We start from the raw sequence: 25,959 nt of genomic DNA, 5'->3' as shown, positions 1-25,959 counted from the left end.
AACTACATCAAAAGCAATTTGCACGGACAAGTTTGGCTTGACGAAGTACCTTAGTCAACTTTAATAATCATGTCATTAAGAAGTGTATCAGTCTCTGATAAGTGAAGTGCATCAATCTGATAAAAAAACTCAAAATGGACTGTATTAGCATAATTTAAGAAATTAGTCAACTTTTGTAATTATTTGAGACTTCGGATACTAGTACGTAATTATAACTTTCTGGACTTCATTTCCCCTATTTGTTTTTTAGTTTAGTTTTACTTTTATAACGAACTCTGCAGTTCTTCTTGCTCTTCGATCTGTAATGGCGGACGCGTCTAATTCCGACAACGGCGGAGAGAAACAGACACTCAAGATCCGAAGACTGGAGATCACCGACAAGAGAAAGGGATACATGGAGCTTCTCGGTCAACTCACCGTCACCGGATCAGTAACCGACGATGAATTCGATCAGCGTTTCGAGGAGATCAGCTCCCGCGGAGACGACCATCTGATCTGCGTGATCGAAGACGAGTCTTCGGGAAGAATCGCGGCGACGGGGAGCGTGATGATAGAGAAGAAGTTCTTGAGAAGCTGCGGCAAAGTTGGGCACATCGAGGACGTCGTCGTGGATACAGAGTTTCGCGGGAAACATCTCGGGAAGCAAGTGGTTGAGTTTCTGTCGGATCATTGTCGAGACATGGGTTGCTACAAGGTGATTCTTGATTGTAGCGTGGAGAAGAAAGTGTTCTATGAGAAATGTGGGTTGGTTAATAAAGGGATTCAGATGTCAAAGTACTTTTGATTGAATTCTTGTTTTTTCTTTGTCCTAATATAAGCTTTGGTCTGAATCTTGACATTGATCTTGTGGACATAATAAAGTACTAAAGGAGGCAACTTTTTTGATTACTCTATTGCAAAAGGTTTGATAAGTAATGAAAACATATAGTTTGGCAATATAAAAAGGTTTACACTTTTGCGAAGCAAGACAAATATTATCTTAAGAGAGAGTTGAGTTAAGCAAGCATCATGTCGTAGTCATCCAACTTGTCATTGTACTGAAGCACCTTGCGTTTGATCTTGGAAGAATCAACCCAAGTGATGAAATCTTCCATGTTCCGAGTTACTAAGAAGGCTGGATCAGTGATAGTGTCTGGTCCTACACGAATGTGTCCTTGCTCTATGTATGTCACAGCTTCTTTCAAGTGCTCTGCGTACTTGAGGTGAACCAGCACAGTTGATAGCCTACGCCTGCAAAAATAAATTATTAATAAACCACATCGAATTTGGAACTCAAGGGAGGTACAAAAAGGATCCGTGTATATGTATGTGTAGATAAGCCGCCTCTGCAGAAAGCCTTACCTACAGAAGGAGGAGACTGATAACCGATCAGTTAAAGCCAAGCTTTTCCTAGTCGGTATAACTCCCATGTTGTATCTGCCATTTCAACATACATGGAAACACACATAAGCCACAACTAACACGATACAAAAACAAGTCTTTCTCATTGCAGAGTAGAACCACGTCGAACAATGTGAACCAGAAGCAGATTTTATATCTATGGTTCCATATACAGAATAGTTTTGGCTCTCTACATAGAAGCTAATGATTTTTTTTTTTTTTAAACAAAAGAGCACATTGCTGGTAAGGAAAAACTCACAGCTTCTCGAGAAGGTTATCAGTCATCTGAATACGAAAAGGATCAGTTGCATCCATCTGTTTCAATACATTCGTCAGCTTCTGAACCATCCTACTCAATCCTGAATATCTGAATGAAACCCCCAAAAAACAAAACTAAAGAATCAGAACACCATATTTGTTTCATCAGAGAGAGAGAGAGAGAGAGAGAGGGAGCAGAAACAAAAAAGAAAGTTACAAACTTTTTGTAGTCGTCACGACCACCCATGTGGTAACGACCCGTGATGAGGTTTTCGAGATGACCACGTTCTCTTTTCCATTCCAAGAAATTAACTTTCTTCAGAACCTTCTTCTCATGGTACTTGAGCTTCCTCATTACTCACGCTTCTGAGAAAATTATGCGCAATTAGGGTTTCTTCACCACAACTATTAAGTCTGATTAAACTAATCAATCTATGTAGTACTACTGGTCTGTGAGTAAAATCGAAGAAGCGTACCTGAGAGAGAAGATTAGCTTGACGGGATGAGGTAGCTCAAGAAGGCGGTGAGGTTGAGGCGCTTAAACCCTGAGTGGAAGAGAAGAGAGGATTAAAATCAAACCCTAATCGAGGAAGAAGAAGAGTTAGATTGATCCTACGGTCCTCATTCGTTGATTAATTTGTTAGGCCCTCTAAGGCCCAAAATATAAATCCTACTAACTTGGGCTTTTTGTTCCTTTATTTTTCTTTTGCTATAAGCCCATAGATGTTATGAATAAGACGTACAGTACATATATTGCTAAACAAACGACGTCGTTATACTATGTGATTCAATAAAGAGTTCTTAGATTAGATATCAATCACAACATCTCTCGGCCTCGCTATCATGCTTGCTCTGTGATATGCCTCTAGCTATTGCTTATATCATCGTTCTTAAACGCAACCAACAATGACATCTTCGATACAGTTTCGAGAGTTCTTGCGCGACATATTCAGTAAACTTTGAACTTTACTAATATTACCTTCTTTTTTTTTAAATCACTGGAGGTGAATGATTTTAGCTTTTGAAGCATATGACCCAAAGGCATATATAATAATACTCAGTTGTAATTCAAGTTGGTGGAGCAGAATCATATAATATAACTGATATTGCTTAGTCAGACTTCGCAATTGATGACTTGACCAAATCCAGCTTGGTTTGCTTTTGAACATGTAGACATACTCTATCCACCCTTGTGGTTGCTTCATGAACTTGCACACATTATAAAAACGTCTACTCTGCATTTTAACTAATATCACATGTATACATAGGTCATGTTCATCTAGCCTGTGACTAATTGTTGTTTGTTTGTATGTTGTATGATCTTGTGACTAGTTGCAACCACCAATTGTAGCAAAAAAAAATTAATTTTAAAATCACTAATTAAATTTTTTAGCGATTTAAAAATGTAATTTGCGGATTAGTGCATGCCATAGTATAATCCTACGTGACCACTCACTGACAAAGGACTCAGGTCCAAACAAACTTAACGCCCATGATGCTAGCTAGACCTATCCTGTTTAGTAACAAAGTCGTCACGTACGCACGTTGTTTCTATCAGGAGCTATCAATGACTAGAAAACAGGTTTACAAAACTGGAGAGCTGTAGGTGCTTGCTCGCCCTTAAAGCTGTTTCTATAGAAAAGAAGATAAAAATAGTAAGAAATTTAAAGAAGCAGTAAATGAAAACACAAAAACAAAAAAAAATCTTTCAGAACAGAGTAACAGTTAACCACTACACTCCATGACATCATTTACCACGACCAGTTCTTCTTCTGAACCCAATCTCACTATGTGCATTTTGTCATGTTTCTCTCCATAAATACTTATACGAGTTTACTTACCTCTACTGCATACATATAAGAGAAAGAGAAGAAAATTAACTAAGCATGAAGTGTTTCTTGTTTTATCTTGTGTTCTTATTAGAGCTTGTCTGGTTTGGTTATGGCCAATCTAGTAATCATCAGCCTCTTGCTCCAGCTTTCTTCGTCTTTGGAGATTCTCTAGTTGATTGTGGAAACAACAACTACATTCCCACACTTGCACGAGCTGACTATCTCCCTTATGGAATTGATTTTGGCTTCCCCACTGGCCGTTTCTGTAATGGCCGTACAGTAGCTGATTATGGAGGTAACTGAAGATCATGAAATATAGTTTTACTTCTTTTTAACTAACTTTTTTCCAGTAAACTGTTGTTATTTTTGTTGTAAGCAGCAATGTACCTCGGCTTGCCATTGTTGCCACCATTTTTTGCTCCTGTATCAATTGTGCATAACGTCTTGAGAGGGCTTAACTATGCATCTGCAGCAGCTGGGATCTTAGAAGAAACTGGTCAACATTTTGTGAGGATCAAGAATATTATACCCTTTTCTAATTAAAGATATATAAAAACTCTTTTGGTTTGAATGATTGGTTTATCTTTGATTTTTTTTTTTTTCATTTCCAGGGAGCAAGAACTTCATTCAGTGGACAGGTATCACAGTTTGAGATGACAATCGAGTTAAAGCTCAGGCCGTTCTTTCAAAACCCTGAAGATCTGAGGAAGTATCTTGCCAAATCCATAATTTCCATCAATATAGGAAGCAATGATTACATCAACAATTACCTTATGCCTGATAGATACTCGAGCAGCAAAATCTACAGTGGAGAAGACTATGCAAATCTGCTGATCAAGACTCTCTCAGCTCAAATATCAGTAAATCAAACTCTCCCATAATCTCATCTCAAGCTCATACACAGAAAGCATAAAGTGTGTTCTTCTACATATATTTTGCAGAGACTATACAGCTTAGGTGCAAGAAAAATGGTGTTAGGTGGAACAGGACCACTAGGTTGCATACCGAGTCAGTTATTCATGGTAAACGGCAACAACAACAACAAGAGCGGGTGTGTGACAAAGATCAATAACTTGGTTTCATTGTTCAATAGCCGACTGAAAGATCTACCAAACACTCTCAACACAACTCTTCCAGGATCTTTCTTTATCTATCAAAACATCTATGATCTCTTTCATGACATGGTTGTGAATCCCTCTGGATATGGTAAAATGACCTCAACCTATCTATTCAATAAGGGGTTTGCTCTTAGTCTCAATATCAAAGCTTAGTCTTAGTTTCATCTTTTTGCAGGTCTTGTTATACCAGATAAAGCATGCTGCGGTAGCGGGAGATATGGAGGAGCCTCGACATGCCTTCCTTTGCAGGAACCATGCTTGGACAGGAACCAATACGTCTTTTGGGATGCATTTCACCCAACAGAAATTGCCAACAAAATCATAGCTGAAAATACATTCAGCAACTCTGCTAAATACTCTTATCCTATCAGTTTATATGAGTTTACTAAGCTGTGAGGAATGGATTTCAGAGCTAGATTTCCTCTCATTACTAGATTACTTTGGTTTTCAAGTTTCTAGTTAGAAGACTTTAAATATGAGATTTGTGTGTAGCAGTTGCCCAAATCTTCAAGATCATAATCCATAGTACTCTAATGTTATAAGTTAAGCATTTTTTTCTAAAAATGCTAGCCAACAAGGCAACAAGACAAGATATTATTCTTGCTGTCATTAGTTGCGAAGTGAAGCTTATATTCAAGATGTAGAAAAGAAAAATTCATGACATATGTATCCATGTGGTTGAGATAGTAGCATAGAGAAAGTTTTCTTATCAAGTGGCTGACTGGCTGTACATAATAAGTTTATCTTACAATTTTTCTAAACCGTAAATAACCTCAAACCCCAATGGTCAAACAATAGAAGCACACTAGATTTGATCCGCTCTTTCAAAGCGCATATTTATTTTCTTTTTCTTTTTTTAAATTGATAAAAGCGCGGATTTATTTTCTTTTTCTTTTTTTAAACTGACAAATATTTAGTAAATATCATATTTTTATATATTTGTTTTTTTATAAAAAACTTAAGCTTTTTATCGTGTTTCATTTTAAATGAGTATAGGCATGAGCACAATATCCGGACACGAAGAACTAACCTGAAACCGATCCGAAAATCAGGGTCCCGAATCCGATCACACACGGGATAAATATCCGAATGAGTTCTAAATTGATATATCCGAAGAATCGGTCCCGAACCCGACTCAAACCGAGAACCGAATGAGCACCTGAAGATATCCGAAATGTGAACATATATCTAAAAATATACGTTATAATTATATTTATAATTATTTTAATATTTTAAATTAATATTATAATTTAACTATAGTAGTTATTTTCAGTACTTTGAGTATTTTTGGATAAAATATGATAGTTTGGATAAAAATTTACCCAAAAAACTGTATAGAATGGATATATTTGGTTACTTTTGGTTACTTTTGAGTAATTTGGATACAAAAATTTGAATCGAATCAGATAATTTGGTTACTTTGAGTACAACTAACTGAACCTGTTTTAGATACTTTGGTTATTTGGTTATTTTTCAGGTTCTTATGCATGAGAACCGAACCCACCCAGACCTGGAAAGACCCGATTCGAACCCGATCCAAAATTTTATAATACCCAAACGGGGTTTAATTTCAAAACCCGAAAAACCTGATATCCGAAAGAACTGATCCGTACCCGAATGGATACCCGAACGTCCATGTCTAATGAGTATTTATGTTTAAAAAATTAAACTTTGTTTTTTTAAAGAATTAAGTTGGTATAACTCTGATAAATTAATTTTATTATGTGGTTAATTTTTTAAATAAAAAAGTTATATACTTTTAATAAAGATTTATACTTTTCAATAAAAAATCAATTTTTTTATAAATGCTTAAATTCTATTAAAAAAGAAAAAATATAATAATTAAATGATTAATTTTAGTAAAAAAAAACCAATAGGATCCTGTATAGATAAACGAGAAAATAAACTAAATAATTAATTGGGCTCCATAAGTTCCTCAAGCCTTCTTGCTTGCTAAAGAGGCTATAGATGGGCCTAATTAAAGGCCTCTGTAAGATATTCGCCCGGGTCGGGCATGATTCTTTTCTACTCGGGTCGAGTTACAACAGCACAGAGAAGCCTTTGAAGTTAGAACTAGAAGAAAGCAAGGGTTTTTAACAAAGGGTTTAAGGCGGCTTCCTCCTCGTGTACTCTTAACTCACCACTTCTTCTTCTTCTTCTTCCCCAAATTTACCAATCCCGCTCTATGTGTTCTCCCTCATGCGATCCAATCTCTTCAATCTCGTATCCTTCATCGATTTCTACTCAGTGTAAGCTCGATTGAATGTCCAGTTCCCAAACTCCACTGTTCTCCGCAAATCAAACAAACGCATCAAATCATCTGATCCCTTCCCGTAAACCCTTGATTCATCTCCGCGGCCCAGTCTCAGAATCCTTCCCTATGTGGAGAAACATCGCCAAACTAGCAATCTCAAGGCCTCCAGCTAGATCAGCCCTCGTCGCAGCCGCCGCTTCTTCCCAAACCCGTTGCCTTCTTGGGTTTACTCACGTCGTCTCGAAAGGCTCCAGCTTTCGGTTTCCTCTCCTCGGATCCATCCCGGACCCAAAATGTCACGAATTGGGGTTCCACGCCTCTAGAGGCTACACGAGCGTAGCGGAAGAGGTCTCGTCTACGGATGTGGAGGAAGATCCTTCGGTCGTCGTCGACGAGGTGAACGAGCTGCTGAAGGAGATGAGGAAAGAGAAGAAGAGAGAGGATCATCGCTCGTGGAGGATGAAGAACCAGGAGAGCGTTGGGATGGGTCGTAGCAAGTATAAGAATCTGTGGAGGAGACAGGTTAAGATCGAGACGGAGGAGTGGGAGAGAGCTGCTAATGAGTATAGGGAGCTTCTGGCGGATATGTGCGAGCAGAAGCTTGCCCCCAATCTGCCTTATGTGAAGTCATTGTTTTTGGGTTGGTTCGAACCGTTGAGAGATGTTATTGGTAAAGAACAGGAGTTGTTTAGATTGGGGAAGAGCAAAGCGGTCTATGCGCATTATATTGATCAGTTGCCTGCCGACATGGTTGCTGTTATCACGATGCATAAGTTGATGGGGCATTTGATGACCGGTGGTGATAATGGTTGTGTTAAGGTTGTTCAGGCGGCTTGTTCAGTAGGCGATGCCATTGAACAAGAGGTTGGTTAGCTCTCTCTCTCTGGTTTCTTCTTTGTTTCTTGGTTTGCCCGTTGTGAAGGTGTGAAAGTATTGGTTTCTTTTATATTAGCCTATAAGGTTCTAATAGCGTTTTTTTCTATCTTTTTCTTGATTGGATAGATAAGAATATGCACATTCCTCGATAAGACCAGAAAGAAAAAAGAGGATGACACTGAGGAGAGCGGGGAAGTTGAAAACGGAAATCCAATGAAAGAACAAGATAGGTTAAGGAAAAAGGTCAATGACTTGATAAAGAAACAGAAGCTGTCAGCAGTTAGAAAGATCTTGCAATCACATGACTATACAAAACCATGGTCCGCAGATGCTAGGGCTAAGGTGTGTGTATGCTTGGCTACGATATTGCTAAGTAAAGAAATCCGCTGTTGGTTTTAATACTTGCTTAATTTACATCCCAGGTTGGAAGTCATCTTATAGAGTTGTTGGTAAGAACAGCTTATATACAATCCCCAACTAATCAGCAGGATAATGATCTGCCTGATGTTCGGCCTGCATTTAAGCATACCTTCAAGACAGTAGCGCAAGGAAGCATGTGAGGAATTTGGTCTATGGTTTTCAAGTAGTTCGCATCTTCTTGTCCTGAATGTCATAGGCCTCATATTTTGGCCTTTCTTGTACAACAGGAAATCTGGGAGAAAATATGGTGTAATCGAGTGTGATCCTTTGGTCCGCAAAGGCTTAGAAAAAACGGTTGGTGACCTATTCTTGATTGATTTGTTAGTCAGATTAACTCTTACCTAAAATCAACAAAAGAAATTGTGAAAATCTTTCTGAACTCAAGAGTAATATCCAAGAGGGTTTGACTTTGGGTGCCGCCTGTAAATAGGAATGGATAGATGTGGAATTTAAAGATTAATGTATAGCGAAGACCACCTGATTCCTATTGTAGGAAGTGTGAATTTCACCTTTCTTTTGTCGTGCAGGGGAGATATGCAGTGATGCCATATATGCCAATGCTGGTCCCCCCTCTCAAATGGTCCGGGTAAGTAAGCTTTCTTTGCTGTATGCTTACGCTAAGTGAAATAATTGCATTTTGAATGGGATTTCAAAACTCAATTCCATAAACGAATTCTTTAGTATGATAATAGTTATCGTACTATGTTTTGTGAACAAGACTTGTTACTCGGATCTGATAGAAACCCTTGAAGCTTAAAATAGAAAATTTAGATTTATACAGCTTCTAGAAAATTTAACATGATCTTGGAAGAGTTTTATTGTAGTGAGTTCTTTTAAGCATTTTCATTTTTTGTTATTTTTCAGATACGACAAAGGTGCTTACTTGTTCTTAGCGTCTTATATCATGAAAACTCATGGAGCTAAGCAACAAAGAGACGCAATTAAGAGCGCTCCCAAAGGACAACTAAAACCAGTCTTTGAGGTCAGACAATACATTTTCTTCACGTGCTTTAAATGGGGGAATCAGTTACATATGTTAATTTCTGTTATATATATCTTATGGATATTTTCTAGGCCCTGGATACGCTTGGAAGTACTAGATGGAGAGTAAATAAGCGAGTCTTAACGGTTGTGGATAGGATATGGAGCAGTGGCGGCTGTACTGCTGATCTGGTGGACCGTAATGATGTGAGTTACTACATCGATCTTATAATGATTACCGTTTTCATCTGTACAATAGTTCGACATTATTGCTCTTGTGCATAACGAACCTCAAATTTCCTGAATTTCAAACTGAAGGTTCCTTTACCCGAAAAGCCGGACACTGAAGATGAGAGCATTCTTAAGAAATGGAAGTGGGAAATGAAGTCTGCTAAGAAGGAGAACAGCGAGAGACACTCTCTGCGCTGTGACATAGAACTCAAGCTTTCTGTGAGCTTTCTCCCCCTCCCCTTGGCATCGAAGTAACGTGCCGTTTTGAGAGTTCTGTTGGTAAGTATTGAATATTAAAATGTGACAGGTAGCACGAAAAATGAAAGATGAGGAAGGTTTTTACTATCCCCACAATGTTGACTTCCGGGGACGTGCATATCCCATGCCTCCACACTTGAATCATCTCGGTTCTGATCTGTGCCGGGGTGTTTTGGAGTTTGCTGAGGGAAGGCCTCTGGGAAGTCCAGGATTGCGCTGGCTGAAGATACACTTAGCAAACTTGTATGCTGGTGGTGTAGATAAGTTATCATATGAGGGACGTCTAGCTTTCACCGAAAGTCACTTGGATGACATATTTGATTCAGCAGACAGACCACTTGAAGGAAGCAGATGGTGGCTGCAAGCTGAAGACCCATTTCAGTGCTTGGCCGTGTGCATAAATCTCACTGAAGCTCTCCGAAGTCCATCCCCGGAGACTGTTCTCTCACATATTCCTATACATCAGGTACTTTCTGGCAGAAGTTACCACTTACCACATTGACATCTCCTCCTTCAGTATTGAAGCGAACTTCTTTTCTTTCACTTTGGTTCTGTCCAGGATGGTTCCTGCAATGGCTTACAGCATTATGCTGCGCTTGGGAGAGATACAGTAATTCTCTTGTTTTTATATACTATGGAGTTTTTATTTTCTCTGGCCGCCTGTCATCTTTTTTTTTGTCTGATTTGTATTTTTTTGTTTTAAAAAAAAAATGATTATCAGATAGGAGCAGAAGCTGTTAATCTAGTTGCAGGTGAGAAGCCAGCAGATGTTTATTCAGAAATAGCTACCAGGTAAGCTCTGCATCTACTTCTTAAATCTGACGTAATTTTAATATGCGCACTCAAAATTTCATATGCATATGCACTGTAGGGTTCTTGATATTATGCGCCGAGATGCAGCCAAAGATCCTGAAATTTATCCAGATGCATTGCGTGCAAGAAAATTAATCGACCAGGTCCATCTCTGAAATTCCCTTATATTGTTTTTCCATTTCCCAACGCTCTGTGTCTCGCTTTTCACCTTTTTTTTACTTGCACAGTGAAGCAGAAATCTCATTCATCTTTGTAATCCTTTGTTAAATCACATAAAATGGATTTTCATGAACTGTTTTGATATTAGATATAGTTTAGGCGTGTGAGCAAGTTGCCTGATATTTGTTTTATTTGGGGCATTGTCTACTCAGTCATATAACTTGGTCAGCTGTTTCCACTTGATGGTTGTTAGGTGGATCGGAAGCTTGTAAAGCAGACGGTTATGACATCAGTCTATGGTGTTACTTACATTGGTGCGCGGGATCAAATAAAGAGAAGGTTGAAGGAGCGCAGTGCATTTAGTGATGACAAGGAAATTTTTGGGGTGGCTTGCTATGCAGCAAAGGTATATATATTAGCGGCTGATGAAAGTACTTACACTAGTAATTGTTGATTTGGAAATTTGATTCATCTACTCTTCAAAGAATGTGCTTAAAATGTTTAAACTACTTTCCACTTCACATGTACTTTGCAAACCATCATGTTTGGTTTTGTAATGTTGGGGCAGGTAACATTGGCTGCTATGGATGAAATGTTTGAAGCTGCACGAGCCATCATGCATTGGTTTGGTGAATGTGCAAAGGTGTGTAGCCATTTTCTTCAGCGTCTATTATATTTACTTTTTGTACTCTTTAAGAATTTTTCTATGAAAATAAAAAAATCTTTTATGTAAGCAGATTATTGCGTCAGAAAACGAAACAGTTCGATGGACAACACCATTGGGTCTTCCTGTTGTGCAACCTTATCTCCAAATGGGAACAAAACTCGTAAGTCTTCCTGAAATGAATACTGAAGATCACATCGTGCGAGCAGCATTGCTCTTGTCTTTGAATGTAATGGATGTCTTTTTCCTTAAATCGAAATGAATGCAGGTAAAGACATCCCTCCAAACCTTATCGCTACAGCGTGAAACTGATAAGGTCTGCCTCAGCTTTACCTTGATTTTTGCTTATAAACAGAGTCTGGTGCTGGCTTATTCTGAACGAGAGAGTTTTGTGGGTATTGTTTTTTTGTTTTCTTTAGGTCATTGTCAGGCGACAAAGGACAGCTTTTCCTCCAAATTTTATTCACTCCCTTGACGGGTCTCATATGATGATGACTGCAGTTGCCTGCAAAAGATTAGGCGTGTGTTTTGCAGGTTCTATCATTTTTTTCACAGCTTAAAAATCTCCATGTTTCTCTCGAAACCCTTTTTCGGTCTTGTGTCAACTAATTGCATTGCTATTCTAACAGGAGTTCATGACTCATTCTGGACACATGCGTGCGACGTTGATAAATTAAATAAGATATTACGGGAAAAGTTTGTTGAGCTGTATTCACAACCGATACTAGAGAATGTAAGCTTCACTAACTCTCTCTCCATCTCCACTTGGTTCAGTGTATATGGCTTTGGGGAAGTCTGATCATGACCTAGCTATCTTTTTGTTTGTTTGTTTTTGTTTTTATCCAACAGTTACTGGAGAGCTTTGAGAAATCGTTTCCTCATTTAGAGTTTCCACCTCTGCCTGAACGAGGAGATTTGGATTTAAAAGTTGTGTTAGAATCGACTTATTTCTTTAACTGATAAAAAGGAATCTAGGGGTTCACTAGATCCTCAAGAGAGATCTTCCAAGCTCTCAAGAAACAAGATGAGAGAGAGAACAGAGTCTCATCCCCAATGCTTGAGCTTTGTGTGTAAGGGAGACAAGCTTCTTGCAAGGACCGGAGCTAGAGAAAAGCTTTCTGCGTTTGTTTACAGAGACGCAGAGAAAAGATAAAAGAGTAACAGAAAAAGCTGTGATACTTTTGTTTCCACAATGTGCTGCTGAAGCTTTTGCTCATAAGATGGTAGCTTCTGAGAGTGCCGTAACTTGGTTAGGTCTATTTGATGTTGTGTTGTAAACCGGTCGGTACACTGTATGGGGGTGGGGCTTGTATAAGAGATGGATTATTAACTGAGAAACAGAATTGGAAGTTAATTTTTCAGAATATAGAGATTGGATTATTTAAGAGATACAACCAGTGTTCTAAAAATTGGTACAGATAGGTATTTGAATGGCAAACCAGATTTAAACGAAATGATTTTTTTTAAACAATGTTTTTAAAGTCGCTCAAATCATACAAAAATTGGTTTAGACATTCCTTTGTTCTAAAATGCCTAACTTAACATTTTTTAAACATTGCTTAACATTACATCTAAGATTTAAAAGCATAAATAAATAATCAAGAGTCTTCAGAATAGGTAAATTAACTGATATTTATAAGACAAATTAAGGAAACAACCAAAGATTGATTAAAGTCAATAACACACTGTTGTTGTTTTATTTGATCCCAAGTGCTGTTGTGTTGTTAGAAAAGAAATGATTTTTTGGCTAAAAAAAGAAAGAAAGGAAGCAACTCTCGTCGATCAACTAAAGCGATTCTTTCTTGTGCGTGGATCTTCCAACTAAGTCCCTCCCTTAGAATAATGTTTTCGTGATTTGTGGGATTGATTTTTGGACACATCAATAGAGATTCATTCAGGTCAGAGTCAGACTCGTTTGATTCAGATCTACTCTCTTTGTTGAGAAAGAAGTGATGAAGTCCGGGAGTGCGGCGAAATTGATAGTAGAAGCGCTGCTTCAGAGGTTCTTACCTCTCGCGAGACGCCGAATCGAGACAGCTCAGGCTCAGGTTCCTCTCCTCCTCCTTCTCAATCAACTAAGCTTTCTTCCTTGGTAGTGAGTTGTTGTATTCTTATTTTATTGTGTGTTGGTGATGATGATGTTTGGATTGCAGGATGGACAGTACCTTCGTCCATCAGATCCTGCTTACGAGCAAGTCCTCGATTCATTGGCTATGATTGCGCGTCACACTCCTGTTCCTCTTTTAGAAGCTCTTCTCAAATGGAGGGAAAGGTCTGTGTCTACTGTACATCTCATTCCAATTCTTGATCTTCTTCTCTGGACCGTTAATTAATGTTGTTGTTTTTAAATATCTGGCTGGCTTGCAGTGAATCACCTAAAGGTGCAAATAATGCATCCACTTTCCAGAGAAAGGTACATTTCTGTTTCTTCTTACCTCTCTTTAAGAACATGGTTTTTCTTTTGACTAATCAGTTATCGAATCCGGTTTTCATTTTTTTTCTTTTTTCTTTCTTATACTGGAATGAATCAGCTGGCTGTTGAGTGCATCTTCTGCTCTGCTTGTATTCGCTTCGTCGAGTGTTGCCCCCAGGAAGGCCTCACCGGTTTGTTACTTTCTCTTTTCTCTTTATTTCCAACCTAATTCTGTATAATGCGTTTTGCTAAACGGTGAATTCTTTTGCGTGAATGGCGGCAGAGAAGCTATGGTCTGGACTTGAGAATTTTGTTTTTGATTGGCTAATTAACGCTGACAGGTTAGTGATTTTCCAATCAGTATGCTTTTATCCTTTGGCTTTTCGAGATGCAAAAAAGGCTAATTTGTTTATGAATTGTGTGCTCCTTCGTTGCAGGGTTGTTAGCCAAGTAGAATACCCTTCACTGGTCGATTTGAGGGGTCTTCTTCTTGACTTGGTTGCTCAACTCTTGGGTGCACTATCCCGTATTAGGTATTTCATTCTTTTAATGTTAGTTTGTGAAAGCAGTGATCCAGTTTTCAGCCGCAACCTCGACCATTCTAATCCTTTATTACTGTGATTTTATCACTAACAGATTCAGCTCTGTCACTGAACGGTTCTTCATGGAACTCAATACCCGCCGGATTGACACAAGTGTTGCGAGAAGTGAAACTCTCAGCATCATCAATGGGATGCGATACTTAAAGCTTGGGGTATGTCTCTGTTTTCTTAGGAAATGCAGTTTCAGGAAGCGAACGTGACATTATGTTTATTTCCAGGTTAAGAGTGAGGGTGGGTTAAATGCGTCTGCCTCCTTTGTAGCTAAAGCAAACCCTCTTAACCGTGCTCCACACAAGCGTAAAAGTGAGCTTCATCATGCGCTTTGCAATATGCTTTCTAACATCCTGGCGCCCCTTTCCGATGGTGGCAAAAGCCAGTGGCCTCCTTCAGTTGCAGAGCCTGCGCTGACACTCTGGTATGAGGCTGTTGGACGCATCAGAGTGCAGCTAATCCATTGGATGGAGAAACAGAGCAAACATCTTGGTGTACGTCAATCTGATTCAAAATCAGTTTATCATGCTTCCCTTGTTATTTCAGTCCTTAATATGTATTATTGGGCAAATAGGTTGGCTATCCGCTTGTGACTCTTCTTCTCTGTCTCGGAGACCCGCTTATATTTCATCATAATTTAAGCTCTCACATGGAGCAATTGTACAAGCTTCTAAGAGTAAGTTTGCCTCCACCCAGATTTCAAATTAAGTAAGAATGCACGAGAGCAATTGTCATGTCCGCACACCCTGATACAGTTGTATTTACGGCAGCGCTTTTTAAAGTAGTTCAGGACCTCTGACTACATTAGCTTCTTATTCAAGCATTTTCTTGGTAGTATATATATCTTGGTTTTATTCATTATACTACAAAATGCACATTTTGCAGGATAAAAACCATCGTTACATGGCACTTGATTGTCTTCACCGGGTGTTAAGGTTCTATTTGAGTGTCTATGCTGCTACCCAGCCACCAAATCGTATATGGGATTACTTGGATAGCGTGACATCACAGTTGTTAACTGTTCTGAGAAAAGGAATGCTCACTCAAGATGTCCAACAAGATAAACTCGTTGAGTTTTGTGTGACCATAGCTGATCATAACCTTGACTTCGCCATGAATCACATGTTACTAGAACTGTTAAAGCAAGATAGTCCAAGTGAAGCAAAAATTATTGGTATTCGTGCTTTGCTTGCCCTCGTTATGTCACCTTCAAGCCAGTATGTTGGCTTGGAAATATTCAACGGTAACCTGTTAACCTGAATTAGGTCGTTAGTTGGTCTTCATAAACTTGTCTTTTCATACACGTAAATTGTCTTAATATTCCTTAACAGGCCATGGAATTGGCCATTACATACCAAAGGTGAAAGCAGCAATTGAGTCAATCTTGAGATCCTGCCACAGGACCTATAGTCAAGCTCTTCTAACATCATCGAGGACTACAATAGGTAAACTTACTTTTCCGCAAAAAGAAAAAAAACTTACTATGATGCACATGGTTTTTGTGGGGAGGGTCAAAGATCACCAAATCTTGTGTATGCTTTTTCTCATTTCTAGCTGGGATTCTCTGGCTAATACTTCCTACTGAAAACATTAGTTGCTAATTTTCTAGACATATGCAGATGCTATTAATAAAGAAAAGTCTCAAGGATCTCTCTTCCGATCAGTGCTGAAATGCATACCTTATCTGATAGAGGAAGTTGGACGGAGTGATAAGATCACTGAAATAATACCTCAGCATGGTATAAGTATTGATCCTGGAGTTCGAGAGGAAGCAGTGCAAGTCCTGAACCGGATTGTTAGATACCTTCCTCACCGCCGTTTTGCAGTTATGAGAGGGATGGCGAACTTCATCTTAAAGCTTCCTGATGAGTTTCCACTCCTCATTCAAACATCACTAGGACGCTTGTTGGAACTCATGCGTTTCTGGAGGGCTTGTTTAGTAGATGACAGACAAGATTCTAATGCTGAAGAGGAAAAGAAAACAGACAAGGGAAATGATAGGTTCAAGAAATTATCTTTTCATCAAGCAGCAGATGCAATTGAGTTTCGCGCCGCTGATATTGATGCTGTTGGCCTCCATTTTCTTAGTTCAGTCGACAGCCAGATTCGGCATACTGCGCTAGAATTATTGCGATGTGTACGTGCATTGAGAAATGATATTCGAGATCTCATGATTCAAGAGCACCCAGACCATGTTATGAAATTTGAAGCTGAACCCATACACATGATCGATGTCTTGGAAGAACATGGGGTAAGTATTTTCTGTGTATATCTCACTCTTTAGGAGGCTTTACATTTTTAGCCTTTAGGCGGGCTCTATGAAAAATTTGAGATTGTATCCTCTTTTTTCTTCTTTATTCATATAATAGGAGGATATAGTTCAAAGTTGCTACTGGGATTCTGCCCGTCCATTTGATTTGAGGCGAGATTCCGATGCCATTCCTCCCGATGTGACTCTTCAATCCATAATCTTTGAGAGCCCTGATAAGAACAGATGGGGTCGGTGTCTCAGCGAGCTTGTTAAATATGCTGCTGAGCTCTGCCCACGCTCTGTTCAAGAAGCCAAGTAAGTATATTCCTTAGCTGCATTATCTTCTGTGTGTTTCTCTTAGTATTACCTTCTTCTCTTACTGTCAACATTCTCCTAAATCATTCAAGAAAGTCAAAAGTCTATAAGGATTAGAAAAGTAAGCTTCATGGATCAACAAGCCTCTCAAAAAAGATATGATAGTTTAACGTGCAGATAAAATTTTACTTTGGTGTGGGAATATTTAGAGTTTTCTCCGAAAATCTAATGCCAGTATGCAAGCAAACTATTGCTTTTTGCATTAAAAAATATTTGGTTCATTTTATTGACATACCTCTTTTGCTATTATTAATTGACATGACGAAAACTATGATTCCCTTCTCATCTTAGGTCTGAAATTATGCACCGCCTTGCCTATATTACACCTTATGAGTTAGGTGGAAAGGCTAGCCAGTCACAAGATACAGATAACAAACTGGATCAGTGGCTTCTATATGCTATGTTTGTGTGTTCGTGTCCACCTGATGGAAAAGATGCGGGTAGCATTGCGTCAACCAGAGACATGTACCACCTTATTTTCCCTTATCTTAGATTTGGGTCAGAGACTCACAATGTAAGTATTTTTTTTTCGTGCGTTTTAAGTTTGAAGCGGGTAGTTTTGTCACTAAGTTTACTTGTCTTGTTCGCTCTCTGTGGTTTTGATTGAATCTTTTCTCCTAGATAATTTTTTTAACAATCTGTACTTTATATTTCATCTCATATAGCATGCTGCAACTATGGCCCTCGGGCGCTCGCATCTGGAGGCATGTGAAATCATGTTTAGCGAGCTAGCATCTTTCATGGACGACATTTCATTAGAGACTGAGACAAAGCCAAAGTGGAAGGTATGCGCTCAAATTGTGGAAAAGCATGTCCCAATTTACTTTCGTTTAGAACTATACCTGAAAGTCCTTCCTGTCCAAGATAGGTATGGGTATTGGAAGTTTATAATGAATGTATCAAAATGAAGTAAAACTAGCTAAGCAAAAGGATTGAGAAAACGTGAAAAAGTAAGGGCAGTCGCATGCATGAAAAATGCTAGAAGCCACTGCCATTATTTGTACCCTCTATGTGGCTTTATTGAACTTCATGTTGAACTTCAGGGCACAATATGCTAGATTTTCCCTGGGTTGGCTTAGTTGCTTGTAGTAATCCCTTCATCTTGAATTGAAGTTGAGGGAACGAAAGTATTCAGTATTGTCTCAGTAAGGGCTGCTGCAGGTTTTAAAAATGTATGCTTGTGATATGAATGCAGATCCAAAAAGGAGGTCGAAGAGAGGACCTCCGTGTTCATGTTGCTAATATATATCGAACAGTGTCTGAGAATGTCTGGCCTGGAATGCTTGCTCGTAAACCAGTTTTCCGCCTCCATTATCTGAGGTTCATCGATGATTCAACAAGACACATATCGTCGGCACTTCCTGAAAGCTTTCAGGAAATTCAGCCTCTGCGCTATGCACTTGCGTCTGTTTTAAGATTCCTTGCCCCTGAATTTGTTGATTCAAAGTCAGAGAAATTTGATGTTAGAAGTAGGAAACGTCTATTCGATCTGCTCCTTTCTTGGTCTGATGATACAGGAAGTACGTGGGGACAGGATGTTGTTAGTGATTATCGCCGGGAAGTTGAGCGCTATAAGACCTCGCAGCATAACCGGTCGAAGGATTCGATAGACAAGATTTCTTTTGACAAGGAACTGAATGAGCAAATTGAAGCCATCCAGTGGGCCTCGTTGAACGCAATGGCTTCCCTTCTGTATGGACCGTGTTTTGATGACAATGCAAGGAAAATGAGCGGCCGCGTGATATCTTGGATAAATAGTTTGTTCATCGAGCCTGCTCCCAGGGTCCCTTTTGGTTACTCGCCTGCCGATCCGAGAACTCCATCGTACTCCAAATACACAGGAGAAGGTGGACGAGGGACAACAGGCCGTGATAGGCATATAGGTGGTCATCAACGTGTCGCGTTGGCCAAATTGGCTTTGAAGAATCTTCTACTAACAAACTTGGATCTCTTCCCTGCCTGCATTGATCAGGTAAAGTTCTTTCTAATTGAATGTATGGAAGCTGTGTTCATTAAATTTTGGTGGAATTATATCTTGACCAATGATGACAGCTTATCCATGCAACGAAGGTTGTTATTGTACTCTGTTAAAACTACATGGACTAATACAGCTGTACTTTTTCCAGTGTTACTACTCTGATGCGGCTATAGCTGATGGGTACTTCAGTGTGTTGGCTGAGGTCTACATGCGACAAGAAATACCAAAATGTGAAATCCAGAGGCTCTTGAGTCTAATTCTGTACAAGGTAGTCGACCCATCTAGACAAATTCGTGATGATGCTCTTCAAATGCTTGAGACACTTTCAATGCGTGAGTGGGCTGAGGATGGTATAGACGGTTCAGGAGGTTATAGAGCAGCGGTTGTAGGTAATCTTCCGGATTCTTATCAACAGTTCCAGTACAAGCTCTCCTGCAAACTCGCCAAGGATCATCCTGAGTTAAGCCAGCTCCTTTGTGAAGAAATTATGCAGCGTCAGCTGGATGCTGTTGATATAATTGCTCAACATCAGGTCTTGACATGTATGGCTCCATGGATTGAGAACCTTAATTTCTGGAAACTCAAGGATTCGGGCTGGAGTGAAAGATTACTAAAAAGTCTTTACTATGTCACATGGCGACATGGGGATCAGTTTCCTGATGAAATTGAAAAACTTTGGAGTACAATTGCTAGTAAGCCCAGAAACATTAGCCCTGTATTGGATTTCTTGATCACAAAGGGCATTGAGGACTGTGATTCAAATGCATCTGCCGAAATAACTGGTGCATTTGCTACATATTTTTCAGTTGCTAAACGTGTAAGTTTGTACCTGGCGCGTATATGTCCTCAGCGTACTATTGATCACCTGGTTTACCAATTATCACAACGGATGCTGGAAGACAGTATAGAACCCATTGGTTATGGTGTAAACCGAGGTGATTCCAGTGGCAATTTTGTGCTGGAGTTCTCTCAGGGACCTGCCACAGCACCTCAAATTGTTTCAGTTGCAGACAATCAGCCACACATGTCACCACTTCTTGTCCGAGGATCCCTTGATGGTCCCCTTAGGAATACAAGTGGAAGCCTAAGCTGGAGAACAGGAGGCGTGGCTGGGAGAAGTGCTTCTGGACCTTTAAGTCCAATGCCTCCGGAGTTGAACATTGTTCCTGTAGCTACTGGTCGTTCTGGTCAGCTCCTGCCATCATTGGTGAATTCATCAGGACCGTTAATGGGAGTTAGGAGTTCAACAGGAAGTGTGAGGAGTCGCCATATCTCACGTGATAGTGGAGATTATTTCATTGATACACCAAATTCCGGGGACGATGTGTTGCATTCTGGGATAGCAGTGCACGGTGTGAATGCAAAGGAACTCCAATCAGCCTTGCAAGGACATCAACAGCACTCACTCACCCATGCCGACATAGCTCTGATTCTACTTGCAGAAATCGCATATGAGAATGATGAAGACTTCAGGGAACATTTGCCTTTGCTTTTCCATGTCACTTTTGTTTCGATGGATAGTTCTGAAGACATTGTGCTAGAGCATTGCCAACATTTGCTAGTGAATTTGCTGTACTCGCTTGCGGGTCGCCATTTGGAGCTATATGAGGTGGAAAACAGCGACGGAGAGAACAAACAACAGGTTGTGAGTTTAATTAAGTATGTGCAATCAAAACGAGGGAGCATGATGTGGGAGAATGAAGATCCAACGGTTGTGAGAACAGATCTTCCTAGTGCTGCTCTTTTGTCTGCACTTGTTCAGAGTATGGTCGATGCTATATTCTTTCAAGGAGATCTTCGAGAAACTTGGGGAACCGAAGCTCTCAAATGGGCTATGGAATGCACTTCAAGACATCTAGCCTGTCGCTCGCACCAAATATACCGTGCGCTACGTCCAAGTGTGACAAGTGATGCATGTGTGGCGCTTCTGCGCTGTCTTCACCGATGTCTCAGCAATCCCATTCCTCCAGTTTTGGGTTTTATCATGGAAATCCTTCTGACGCTACAGGTCATGGTAGAGAACATGGAGCCAGAGAAAGTCATACTCTACCCACAACTCTTCTGGGGCTGTGTAGCCATGATGCACACAGACTTCATCCATGTCTACTGCCAGGTTCTTGAGCTCTTCTCCCGTATTATTGACCGTCTATCGTTCCGTGACAAAACAACTGAAAACGTTCTCTTGTCGAGTATGCCCCGAGACGAGTTCAACACTAATGACTTGGGGGAATTCCAAAGGACAGATTCTAGAGTGTACGAGATGCCACCGTCAAGTGGAACTCTTCCCAAGTTCGAAGGTGTACAGCCTCTTGTCCTTAAAGGGCTGATGTCTACTGTTAGCCACGAGTTCTCCATCGAGGTCCTATCAAGAATCACAGTGCCTTCATGTGATTCTATATTTGGCGACACCGAGACAAGACTCTTGATGCACATCACAGGTCTACTTCCTTGGCTTTGCTTGCAGCTTAGCCAAGACCAAGTCATGGTTTCGGCGATACCACTCCAGCAGCAGTACCAAAAGGCATGTTCCGTAGCAGCTAACATTGCTATCTGGTGCCGGGCGAAATCACTAGACGAATTGGCTACGGTTTTTGTTGCTTATTCTCGAGGCGAGATTAAACGAGTTGATAATCTCCTCGCGTGCGTTTCTCCTCTGCTGTGCAACAAATGGTTCCCGAAACACTCGGCTTTAGCTTTCGGTCACTTGTTAAGACTGCTAAAGAAAGGACCAGTGGACTACCAACGAGTCATTCTACTTATGCTCAAGGCATTGCTCCAACACACCCCCATGGATGCTTCACAGAGTCCCCACATGTACACTATCGTCTCGCAGCTAGTCGAGAGCACGCTCTGCTGGGAAGCATTAAGTGTTCTCGAAGCTCTTCTTCAAAGCTGTAGCCCTGTACAAGGCGGCAGCCATCCTCAGGATTCCGGTTACTTTGAGAACGGGAGTGATGAGAAAACGCTTGTACCTCAGACTTCATTCAAAGCTCGAAGCGGACCTCTCCAGTACACAATGATGGCTGCAACAATGTCGCAAGCTTTCCCTCTCGGAGCGGCTGCAGGAGAATCAGGGATACCACCGAGAGATGTGGCTTTGCAGAACACAAGGCTGATATTGGGACGAGTTCTCGATAGCTGTGCTCTAGGAAGAAGAGATTACAGAAGATTGGTGCCTTTTGTCACAACGATCGCAAACATGTAAGTTTTTTTTTTGTTTGCAGTAAGTTTCTGCAATGGTTTGGTTATGTTTGTATGTTTCTCAGAAGTTTTATTAAGAAGCAAAATGTTTTTGTTTGTGAATAGTTTGGTGTTATGGAGACTAAATGTATTCCAGACATATAACCACGAGAGTTTTATGTTACTACTTTATATGTTGGGATTTATTTTCTAGTCATCGCAAAATGTAACATATGTTTAGTTGAAGCAGTATTATAAATTACAACATATTTTTTTCTCTAGGCTCATGTACTGCTTTTTACTACTATAACATATTGCTACAGTTAATACTAAAAACATATTACTACAGATATATTTAAATAAACCTAAATTATTTAAGAACAGCACTAAACAATATAAAGTATCAAATAGTTAATTCATATAAAACATATATTGTATGTTACCTATAGCATCTACAATTCACATTATTTCTCACTATAAAAATAGATTTTACAGTAAAATACTTTGAAATAAAACTCAATTCAATTATATATATATAATTATTTAATTTTGAAAAAGATAAGAGTAAACTATTGATAATGCCAGTGAAAACGACATCACAGAAAACAATAGAGATATAGGAGGCTAGCTAGCAGATGAATCAAACTAGTTTTGTGTTAACTGAAGCCGTATTTGAATTTCTATAAGCACTAGGACCGACCCGCCCTACGGGCGGGATACAAATTAACAAATAATTTAAATAGTTAGATTAAATATTTAACATAAATTGTTATTATTTTTAAATATACATATAAGTTAAATTTTTATATGTTGACTAAATAAACCATATATATTATCAGAAAATAGTTATGAATTTTTAAAATAGATATTACTTGTTATTTATTAAAATATGATTTTTTTTCTTTTTGCTAAAATATTTAAATGATTTTCTTTTGTTAAATAATCTATGTTTTAATTATATATATATTAAAAATTGAATGTAGCATTACATCATTTCTTATGATTTTCTGGAGTTGGATGAACCATAAAAAACCGTGAGATTCTTTAAAAAAAAATATTTTTGCTAGTAGAAAAGAAATAAACCTGTAAATAAATTAACATATTGTTGTTTAGTTTTATATACTTTAGTGGATTATCTTATTTCCTTACTAAATTTACCTTTTTACAGTAGATTATTCTTAAAATTGTTTTCTTTTATTTTCTTTTCAACGTGTTATATATATATTTATATTATTTTATATGTTTATTGTGTGTGTGTTTATGTTAGAATTTGCAAATAATATTTATGGTCTGTAAGAATGTTTGGGCAGCGAGGAATTATATATCTTAAAAAAATTATGTTTGATTTTGATGGTTATTTTATGTCTATATTAAAAAGTTGCAGCGTATAGAATATTATATAAGGTTGGATGATGTTACGTGGCCTTTTGATTGTATGTTTTTTATAATTCTAGATTCACAACTGGTTGGTTAAATGCAAGGTTTTGAAAACCGGACCGGACAATGAACCGGTAAAATTTATGAGTCATGGTTCAATCCGGTCTGACCGGTTTAATCGGGTTTCAGTATTAGTAGGTTGTACAGTATGTATGTGCATTTCTATATAATAACATCACCATATACACAGTAGATTTACTTTCTGTTTTGCTGATATTGTATTAAAATAAATATTAATGATCCATTGACTTTTTATCTACCATAATTGCAGTCTCACTTTTTAATTCTCAAATATCTTTTTTTTCCATATTTCTTCATCTTCTTCTCCATCACTACGTGAGTTCAAATTTCTGTAAAAAAGTTCATCTATATTTTTTTCTTTTCGTGCACACAAATACTCTTTTATTCATTCGTTATACCAAATCTACTAACCATTTAGCTAACTCAAAGCAAACTAATAGAATAACTATCTTCAATTTTACAAATCAATGAAAAACAATGGTCTAATTAGATTTAAATATATAAACCGGGTTTTTCAACTAAACCGGTTCACCGGTTCTTACGGGTTTTGGGCGGTTTTACCGGTTCAACTAAAATCCGGTTTTTGAACTAACCCGGACTCGGCCAAATGAAGGAGTCATGGTTCAACCGGTCCGACCGGCCGGTCCGGTCCGGTTTTCAAAACCTTGGTTAAATGTGATTTCCTATATTTTGGGTTATGAAAAATGAGTTTGTGGTTTGGACTTTAGAGGATCACATTTCATAACGATTTATGATAGGTTAAACATGATATTGAAGAGGTGAGCAAGATAATGTGAATGTAACATAAAATAAGTAGCTGCTATTGAAGTTAACCAAGAGTTTCACAGGATGTGTTATAAATTTTTGATAAACAATTATCATCATTACATAATGTGATCAGAATAAAACCGCTATGCAATCTTGGAATCAACAAAACTAAAACGCATGAATCTTTCAAATTCATCATCCAGCTTCTTCATTTCTTCTTTGCTTCCGATGTAAAGTATAACCTTCTAATATATCTGTCATGTATCCCATTTTTTTTTTGTCTGATGACACAAACTTTGGATATAAACTAATATAATAAAATAAAGATGAAATGCTTTTAAGAGGTACCTTGGCCAGTGGGATATCTAGTGCTCTCCGGTGGCTATATGATCCTTTTCCTCCAGATTTTTCAACAATGAAACTCATCTGTGCATACTAATTCAAAAGGCTAAGCTTTTCATTTTTTGCTCATGACGTCACGTGGGTACACGTAAATCCCACCGTACAACAAAGTCATATAAAAAGTCTCCGATCAAAATTCCAATGTACCTTGCCGAGTAAGGTTTCCCAATTCGACCTGGATCCTTGAGATCACCTATGTACTACTCTTCAGATCCTAGTCCCACCGCTGGTAGTTCACTTCGCTGAAACTTGAAAGAGCATATTTTCTCGGCTTTGGGGATCTCAATGTTCTCTTGCATGATGACGAACTCGCAGTACATTGAGTCCATGGTGAAGGCGAAGACAACTTTGCCTAGCGTAGATGACACACGTTAACTATACAACTTTGTTCTTCTGACTCTAGCTGAAAGAAACAAACAGGCAAACATCAACAACATTATGTACATTGTGTATCTTTTCGGAGTGGCCATGTGGAAGGTGAAAGGGAGAGTAGTTAATTACACAGGAGATTAAGTCAATGATACACTCGTCATTGGGGCTCTAGATACCGAAGATGGAACCGGTGGAAACTGCAGCGTCGATGTTGGAGTAACCGCCGAGAGAAACGAAGACAACGACGTAGTTGACTGAGCAATATATAGTTTAACATGAGCAATCAAAAAGAATAGGATCAAGAAATCAGCGAGCTTGAAAATGGATTTACTCATATCTTCATTCCTATAGAAAAGCATTATATCAATTAGTATTAGATGATTCCCAGATTTCGACAATACAACAAATGCACTCTCTCAAAATCAAAATCTATACATATAAAGGCTTACGGGATTCTGTATAAAAAAGCACTCTGTGAGTTTGCCATTCTAGTGAAAAGAAAATTTCTATTGTTTTTTTAGGAGTACAGAGGATGAGTTTTACAGGGTGAAAGCTTACCCTTTTATAGCTGTAGATCCACCGCCTTGAAGAGATGTAATATGCATTGAATGTGTAATCCTGATTGGAATGGGTCTAAGGAGTTAAAAAGGTCGTCAATGCCGTTGAATCAATGCTTCATGTAACAGTTCAGAGGAGAGAAATCGCAGACGGAACGACGCAAACGGATCTCAAGCCAAAGAATCCTCACGAAGATGCTTCTCACACAATATTTTAGAACATCCATGGTCGATTGACCTAACTGGTGCTTGATCAATACGAAGAACCCTAGATACCAAAGGTCATCACTCCTGAAGAAGTCGAAGGCGACGGCGAAGCTATAGTTTTGGTCTCAACTCAAAGACCGTTATTCAAAGCCCATAACAAA

The 25,959-nt window shown here is 38.9% G+C and overlaps 5 protein-coding genes across 7 annotated transcripts; 4 read left to right on the top strand and 1 right to left on the bottom strand.

Annotated features, from left to right (window-relative positions):
- Positions 1-93: 93 nt before the first annotated feature.
- LOC108821416 (glucosamine 6-phosphate N-acetyltransferase) lies at positions 94-885 on the top strand. The gene has a single exon (XM_018594460.2). It carries the CDS (start codon positions 305-307, stop codon positions 782-784), a length of 480 nt encoding a protein of 159 aa, XP_018449962.2. The 5' UTR covers positions 94-304; the 3' UTR covers positions 785-885.
- Positions 869-2,255, bottom strand: LOC108821400 (uncharacterized). Of its 2 annotated transcripts, none has more exons than XM_057002920.1 (5): positions 2,115-2,255; positions 1,860-2,004; positions 1,640-1,747; positions 1,342-1,416; positions 869-1,230 (listed from the first exon to the last, which is right to left on the bottom strand). In XM_057002920.1, the coding sequence occupies exons 2-5, from the start codon at positions 1,991-1,993 to the stop codon at positions 996-998; spliced, it is 552 nt and encodes a 183-aa protein (XP_056858900.1). In that variant the 5' UTR covers positions 1,994-2,004; positions 2,115-2,255; the 3' UTR covers positions 869-995. The 2 variants fall into 2 exon arrangements, with proteins under 2 accessions (XP_056858900.1, XP_056858901.1); XM_057002921.1 differs by having other exon boundaries at positions 1,860-2,032; positions 2,115-2,212.
- Positions 2,256-2,476: 221 nt separating this feature from the next.
- On the top strand, positions 2,477-5,137 carry LOC108841138 (GDSL esterase/lipase 7-like). 2 transcript variants are annotated; one of them, XM_056994474.1, is made up of 6 exons: positions 2,477-2,590; positions 3,562-3,765; positions 3,850-3,977; positions 4,082-4,330; positions 4,412-4,676; positions 4,764-5,137. In XM_056994474.1, the coding sequence occupies exons 1-6, from the start codon at positions 2,545-2,547 to the stop codon at positions 4,982-4,984; spliced, it is 1,113 nt and encodes a 370-aa protein (XP_056850454.1). In that variant the 5' UTR covers positions 2,477-2,544; the 3' UTR covers positions 4,985-5,137. The 2 variants fall into 2 exon arrangements, with proteins under 2 accessions (XP_056850454.1, XP_056850455.1); XM_056994475.1 differs by lacking the exon at positions 2,477-2,590 and having other exon boundaries at positions 3,368-3,765.
- Positions 5,138-6,673: 1,536 nt separating this feature from the next.
- On the top strand, positions 6,674-12,598 carry LOC108842980 (DNA-directed RNA polymerase 2, chloroplastic/mitochondrial). Its single transcript, XM_018616050.2, has 19 exons — positions 6,674-7,706; positions 7,845-8,060; positions 8,141-8,274; positions 8,366-8,432; positions 8,666-8,724; positions 9,003-9,120; positions 9,213-9,326; positions 9,438-9,569; positions 9,658-10,074; positions 10,168-10,218; positions 10,330-10,400; positions 10,480-10,564; positions 10,834-10,986; positions 11,149-11,223; positions 11,318-11,407; positions 11,513-11,560; positions 11,664-11,778; positions 11,874-11,977; positions 12,094-12,598. The coding sequence occupies exons 1-19, from the start codon at positions 6,852-6,854 to the stop codon at positions 12,202-12,204; spliced, it is 3,015 nt and encodes a 1,004-aa protein (XP_018471552.2). The 5' UTR covers positions 6,674-6,851; the 3' UTR covers positions 12,205-12,598.
- Positions 12,599-12,966: 368 nt separating this feature from the next.
- LOC108841912 (uncharacterized) lies at positions 12,967-22,251 on the top strand. The gene is made up of 17 exons (XM_018614696.2): positions 12,967-13,292; positions 13,398-13,516; positions 13,612-13,657; positions 13,776-13,848; positions 13,941-13,998; positions 14,095-14,190; positions 14,294-14,411; positions 14,478-14,744; positions 14,825-14,926; positions 15,136-15,493; positions 15,582-15,695; positions 15,870-16,501; positions 16,620-16,816; positions 17,168-17,390; positions 17,542-17,661; positions 18,072-18,848; positions 19,003-22,251. Exons 1-17 carry the CDS (start codon positions 13,197-13,199, stop codon positions 22,057-22,059), a joined length of 6,453 nt encoding a protein of 2,150 aa, XP_018470198.1. The 5' UTR covers positions 12,967-13,196; the 3' UTR covers positions 22,060-22,251.
- Positions 22,252-25,959: the final 3,708 nt, after the last annotated feature.

The sequence above is a fragment of the Raphanus sativus genome, chromosome 2 (genome assembly GCF_000801105.2).
Source record: "Raphanus sativus cultivar WK10039 chromosome 2, ASM80110v3, whole genome shotgun sequence".
Taxonomy (NCBI): domain Eukaryota; kingdom Viridiplantae; phylum Streptophyta; class Magnoliopsida; order Brassicales; family Brassicaceae; genus Raphanus; species Raphanus sativus.
The sequence above is the reverse complement of the archived record's forward strand: the minus strand, read 5'-3'. Positions and strand labels throughout refer to the sequence as shown.

Excerpts from the sequence above, each read along its gene's own strand:
- LOC108821416 (XM_018594460.2), top strand. The coding sequence starts at position 305 with ATGGCGGACGCGTCTAATTCCGACAACGGCGGAGAGAAACAGACACTC.
- LOC108821400 (XM_057002920.1), bottom strand. The coding sequence starts at position 1,993 with ATGAGGAAGCTCAAGTACCATGAGAAGAAGGTTCTGAAGAAAGTTAAT. Across the intron at positions 1,417-1,639 it reads GATAACCTTCTCGAGAAGCT|ATACAACATGGGAGTTATAC; the intron begins GTGAGTTTTTCC and ends TTGAAATGGCAG. Across the intron at positions 1,231-1,341 it reads TCAGTCTCCTCCTTCTGTAG|GCGTAGGCTATCAACTGTGC; the intron begins GTAAGGCTTTCT and ends TTATTTTTGCAG.
- LOC108841138 (XM_056994474.1), top strand. The coding sequence starts at position 2,545 with ATGACATCTTCGATACAGTTTCGAGAGTTCTTGCGCGACATATTCA. Across the intron at positions 3,766-3,849 it reads TACAGTAGCTGATTATGGAG|CAATGTACCTCGGCTTGCCA; the intron begins GTAACTGAAGAT and ends TGTTGTAAGCAG. Across the intron at positions 3,978-4,081 it reads AAGAAACTGGTCAACATTTT|GGAGCAAGAACTTCATTCAG; the intron begins GTGAGGATCAAG and ends TTTCATTTCCAG.
- LOC108842980 (XM_018616050.2), top strand. The coding sequence starts at position 6,852 with ATGTCCAGTTCCCAAACTCCACTGTTCTCCGCAAATCAAACAAACGCA. Across the intron at positions 8,061-8,140 it reads CCGCAGATGCTAGGGCTAAG|GTTGGAAGTCATCTTATAGA; the intron begins GTGTGTGTATGC and ends TTTACATCCCAG. Across the intron at positions 9,570-9,657 it reads ACATAGAACTCAAGCTTTCT|GTAGCACGAAAAATGAAAGA; the intron begins GTGAGCTTTCTC and ends AAAATGTGACAG.
- LOC108841912 (XM_018614696.2), top strand. The coding sequence starts at position 13,197 with ATGAAGTCCGGGAGTGCGGCGAAATTGATAGTAGAAGCGCTGCTTCAG. Across the intron at positions 13,849-13,940 it reads CCCCCAGGAAGGCCTCACCG|AGAAGCTATGGTCTGGACTT; the intron begins GTTTGTTACTTT and ends GAATGGCGGCAG. Across the intron at positions 16,817-17,167 it reads CGCTCTGTTCAAGAAGCCAA|GTCTGAAATTATGCACCGCC; the intron begins GTAAGTATATTC and ends TTCTCATCTTAG.